Source organism: Pelophylax lessonae (assembly GCF_965119305.1).
Source record: "Pelophylax lessonae genome assembly, chromosome: 2".
Lineage (NCBI taxonomy): Eukaryota > Metazoa > Chordata > Amphibia > Anura > Ranidae > Pelophylax > Pelophylax lessonae.
In genome coordinates this window covers 617,859,180-617,865,179 of record NC_138769.1, presented here as the reverse complement: position 1 = coordinate 617,865,179, position 6,000 = coordinate 617,859,180, and the positions used below count along the sequence as shown (strand labels likewise).

The following is a 6,000-nucleotide window of genomic DNA, read 5'->3' as shown; positions in this document are numbered from 1 at the left end:
AAAAATTATTCTCAGACTGCACACACACTAAAAATACACTACAGATTACAATAAAAAGGGATACAGTTGGATGTAAGCTTCTCAAAAGCCAAAAACAGCCAATATTGTGGCCACTGGATAATGATTGGTGTTGGCACAGCTTACTATGCAAACACAATGCAAATAAACCCCCTTTTTGGCAAAAATCAGAAACATAAAGATACAAATACAGATTGCATATGGAAAATGTATGGGAAGGACATACTTGTTCATCGCACTCTTCGTCTGACGTCATTTCTGATTCCTGAAAATAAATGTAGTTATTAACATACAGTATCTCATAAAAGTGAGTACACACCTCACATTTTTGTAAATATTTTATTATATGCACTACCGTTCAAAAGTTTGGGGTCACTTAGAAATGTCCTTATTTTTTTTTACAGAAAAGCACTGTTTTTTTTCAATGAAGATAACATTAATTTAATCAGAAATACAGTCTAGACATTGTTAATGTGGTAAATGACTATTCTAGCTGATTTTAATGGAATATCTACATAGGTGTACAGAGGCCCATTTCCAGCAACCATCACTCCTGTGTTCTAATTAGGGATTGACATATTATCGGCAACACCAATATATCGAGGGCCGATATGCACTTTCTTCGATATATCGGAATCGGCCCCGGAAGTTACCGATATTGTGCGCGGCGCACATGTGACGTCATTCTTCAGCACGCTGCACACATTCTGCCTTCTAAGACCGCCTCCCACGCCTCAGACAGCCTCGTGTGCAGCCAGCTGCAGTCTGGTCACGGTGCCAGCCAGCCACCCACAGGCCCTGGCCTCAACCACTCACCAGGGTGCCAGCCAGCCACAGCAGAGTGCCAGCCACCAGTCATTGACCAACAACAGGGTGCCAGCAAGCCAGCCACCCACCACAGTGTTCAAGCAAGCCAGCCACCCACAACAGGCCAGGGTAAGTGACACCAAGCCAGCCACCCACAACAGGGTGACACCAAGTCAGCCACCCACCACAGTGTTCCAGCAAACCAGCCACCCACAACAGGGTGACACCAAGCCAGCCAGCCAGCCACCCACAACAGGGTGACACCAAGCCAGCAACCCACCACAGTGTTCCACCAAGCCAGCCACCCACCACAGTGTTCCACCAAGCCAGCCACCCACACAGGGTGACACCAAGCCAGCAACCCATCACATTGTTCCAGCAAGCCAGCCACCCACAACAGGGTGACACCAAGCCAGCCAGACACCCACCCACCAACCACAGTGTTCCAGCAAGCCAGCCACCCACAACACGGTGACCCCAAGCCAGCCACCCACCACAGTGTTCCAGCAAGCCAGCCACCCACAACAGGGTGACACCAAGCCAGCCAGACACCCACCACAGTGTTCCAGCAAGCCAGCCACCCACAACAGGGTGACACTAAGCCAGCCAGCCACCCACCACAGTGTTCCAGCAAGCCAGCCACCCACAACAGGGTGACACCAAGCCACCCACTTCAAGGCGTCTGCCACCGACCCACAACAGGGTGCCAGCCAGCCACCCACACTGCCAGGTGTCAGCCACCGACCCACAACAGGGTGACAGCAGCCAGCCACCTCACAACAGGGTGCCAGCAAGCCACCCCCACTGCCAGGTATCAGTCACCGACCCACAAAAGGGTGCCAACAAAGCCACGCACTCTGCCAGGCGTCAGCCACCAACCCACAACAGGGTGCCAGCAAGCTACCCACACTGCCAGGCGTCAGCCACTGACCCACAACAGGATGCCAGCAAGCCACCCACAGCAGGCCAGGGTGCCAGCAGCCAGCCAGCCATTTTTTTAACCTTATTGTCTCTTTCAAATTGCAATGGAGATGGATGAAGACAGAAAAAGTAAAAAAGTGTGGTCTGGGACTATTTTTAGTCTCAACCATCCCCAAGAAAAGCAGCAGTCTGCAACACATGCACAAACAATATAAGCATGGGATCAGTAACTGCAAAAAAACAAAAATAAGTCAAATCTTTGGGCCCATCTAAGAGTTCATCATATTGAATTATATCATGATGCACAGAAAAAAACAAAATGAATATCAATGTGATTTTGAAATACCTCCTCCACTATCCCAGGCAACAATAACAGATATGTTTCAGTAAAAAAAAAAAAACAAGTGTCACAGTCTAGATTCAGATGGAAGATCCCAACTGCTGGACAGAGTAATCACAGAGATGATGGTCACTGATAACCAGCCATTTACAATAGTGTCTGACTCATGATTCAAGCAGTTGATGTCCATAATTGAGCCAAGGTACACACTGAAGAGTGAGAAGTATTATCAAACCGAAATGCTGGGAAAGTTTCACCAAAAGGTCCTTCATAAAGTAAAGGCTATGCTGCAACCAGAGAATGTTGGCAACTCATTCTCATTCATGACTGACTGCTGGTCTGGACAGAGTCACTAATGATTCTTACATGCCACTTCATTGACAGTGTGAAAGATTGTATTAACATGCCTTATCACATTTCATATATATTTCAACTTATGCCCATTCCATGATGAAATATGGGCCCTTGCATTTACATAGTAACGAGCTAAGACTGACATCCATTCATCCACCCTGGACAGAAGACAGCTATATTTTGCATTTAGACGACATGTTAAACCACCTGTCCATTCATTCATTTGAACACTTGACAGTTGGATATTTAGCATTTAGATTACAAGACACTTTGCATAAGAGATTACTGACACCACCCATAAACAATTGACAATTGCTTACATTAACACATGACAACTGAATGCAGACGGGGCGACTCTGGTGGGACACAGATTCAGATACGGGAACACCTCATATTGACACAAATGCATGGCGAAAGCAAAGGCCTTTTTATGTACTATTCTGTCTGATATGTGCTATTGACTGATGAATTGTAAACCAGTCTGGAGCAGTCTTTCCTGCTCAAAAACATGCCTTAAATATGAGCTTCACTTGCAATAAAGTTAGTTGTGACTGCACTAAGTTTGAGTGCTGTGTGTCGTCATAACTCCCGGCCAGACGAGGGTGAATTCACTATCTATTGGGGGGTTAGCAACTGACGGGCTGTATATGATCGTGATTGCCTCCGGACGAGAATTGAGCTAACACAGTGGATGGACAAAAAGGCAATTGGTCTTGAAGACTGGGGAATCAAAAAAGACCAGAGAGTATCCAGAGTACCAGAGTATCCAGTCACCGGTTTCTCCACTAGGAACCTGTGCTCTTCTATCACCTTTGCAGGCCCCGTTTTATTTTTCAGGGCTACTTTCAGGGACCAAATATGCAAAATGTAATTCTTTTCATCTTGTGCTCTTCATACAGGTACGCAACATAGTCATATGAAAAATTATTCTCAGACTGCACACACACTAAACAGTACACTACAGGTTACAATAAAAAGGGATACAGTTTCATGTAAGCTTCTCAATAGCCAATATTGTGGCCACTGGATAATGATTGGTGTTGGCGCAGCTTATTATGCAAACACAATGCTAATAAACCCCCTTTTTGGCAAAAATCAGAACCATAAATATACAAATACAGATTGCATATGGGGAATGTATGGGAAGGACATACTTGTTCATCGCATTCTTCGTCTGACGTCATTTCTGATCCCTGAAAATAAATGTAGTTATTAACATACAGTATCTCACAAAAGTGAGTACACACCTCACATTTTTGTAAATATTTTATTATATGCACTACCGTTCAAAAGTTTCGGGTTACTTAGAGAAGTCCTTATTATTTACAGAAAAGCACTGTTTTTTTTTCAATGAAGATAACATTAATTTAATCAGAAATACAGTCTAGACATTGTTAATGTGGTAAATGACTATCCTAGCTGATTTTTAATGGAATATCTACATAGGTGTACAGAGACCTATTTCCAGCAACCATCACTCCTGAGGCCTATTTCCAGCAACCATCACTCTTGTGTTCTAATTTGGGATCGACATATTATCGGCAACACCGATATATTGAGGGTCGATATGCACTTTCTCCGATATATCGGAATCGGCCCCGGAAGTTATCAATATTGGCAATATTGTGCGCGCCGCACATGTGACGTCATTCTCCGACGCGATGCACACATTCTGCCTTCAAAGACCGCCTCCCACGCCATTCTCCGGCACGCTGCACAAGTTCTGCCTTCTAAGACCGCCTCCCACGCCATTCTCCGGCACGCTGCACGCGTTCTGCCTTCTAAGACCGCCTCCCACGACATTCTCCGGCTCGCTACACACGTTCTGCCTTCTAAGACTGCCTCCCACGCCTCGGACAGTCTCGTGTGCCGTCAGCTGCAGTCTGGTCACGGTGCCAGCCAGCCACCCACAGATCCTGGCCTCAGCCACCCACCCACCAGGGTGCCAACCAGCCACAGCAGAGTGCCAGCTGCTAGCCATTGACCCACAACAGGGTTCCAGCAAGCCAGCCACCCACAACAGGGTAACACCAAGCCAGCCACCCACAACAGGGTTACATCAAGCCAACCACCCACCTGTAACGCTCCTGCGTTTTCTGAAACAAAATGGATTTGCAGCTGCAGAAAAACTCCACTCAGCAGTCATGTAGAGATACGTTGAAATACCAATTCCAACTCCCAAGACTCATCACTGTGGTCTGTCTGATTCAGCATACAAATATACACACTCAATAAGATGTTCCTGGAGTGATAGATGTATATAGCAGTATAGTGGTGATGAGCTGAAGAGACAGGTATGAACAGTGACAATAGGTGAACAGCACTTGAGAGAAATGTTCATGAGAGTATAGATGGTAACAGGTAGGATGCAGATAGGTTAGCAATCATGTATGGTAGTAGGTGGTAGGATAGCAGATGACATACAGGAGAGACTAACCCAGTGCAAGGATAGATGTTAGTAGGCTCAAGAGCTAGCAAACTAAATAATAGTGCAGATGATAGTAACAGTCCTTAATATGCAGAGCTAGATAGTGTAAGCTTAGTAGGAAGGTTATGGAGGATTCCCCTGCGGGGTACTTATCACTAATAGCAAGCAGTAGTAGAGAGGTTCGGTATGAGCGAGTGATCCGGTAGCGGGATACAGGGATCAGTAGCGAGGTTCCGACAGCGAGGTACGCTTGTAAGCATATGAGCTTCAAGGCAGGTTGAACGAACATGTGAGTGAGAACGCCGGCGGTTGAAATAGCCGCTCTGTGGCGCTCAGTGATGACAGCATCGGTCTTAAAGGTGTATGCGCACCTACCAGAAGAGAATGGTGGGACGCATACACTGAATTGGAAAGTGGAATAAGGGTACCAGAGGTACCAGAACATTACACCACCACAGTGTTCCAGCAAACCAGCCACCCACAACAGGGTGACACCAAGCCAGCCAGCCATCCACCCACAACAGGGTGACACCAAGCAAGCCACCCAATACAGTGTTCCAGCAAGCCAGCCACCCACCACAGGGTGACACGAAGCCAGCCACCCACAACAGGTTGACACCAAGCCAGCCACCCACCACAGGGTGACACGAAGCCAGCCACCCACAACAGGGTGACACGAAGCCAGCCACCCACAACAGGGTGACACGAAGTCAGCCACCCACAACAGGGTGACATGAAGCCAGCAACCCATCACAGTGTTCCAGCAAGCCAGCCACCCACAACAGGGTGACACCAAGCCAGCCAGCCATCCACCCACAACAGGGTGACACCAAGCAAGCCACCCAATACAGTGTTCCAGCAAGCCAGCCACCCACAACAGGGTGTCACCAAGCCAGCCAGCCATCCACCCACAACAGGGTGACACCAAGCAAGCCACCCAATACAGTGTTCCAGCAAGCCAGCCACCCACAACAGGGTGACACCAAGCCAGCTACCCACAACAGGGTGACACCAAGCCAGCCACCCACAACAGGGTGACACCAAGCCAGCCACCCACCACAGTGTTCCAGCAAGCCAGCCACCCACCACAGGGTGACACCAAGCCAGCCACCCACAACAAGGCGACACCAAG

At 47.6% G+C, this 6,000-nt stretch overlaps 1 protein-coding gene across 1 annotated transcript in view; it reads right to left on the bottom strand.

Moving 5' to 3' along the window:
- Positions 1-206: 206 nt before the first annotated feature.
- PARP4 (poly(ADP-ribose) polymerase family member 4) overlaps positions 207-6,000 on the bottom strand; it is a 351,198-nt gene continuing 345,404 nt past the window's right edge. The window contains exon 30 of the mRNA XM_082247633.1: positions 207-276. Coding sequence (XP_082103759.1) covers positions 275-276 — 2 coding nt within the window. The 3' untranslated portion in view covers positions 207-274. The remainder of the gene's footprint in view (positions 277-6,000) is intronic.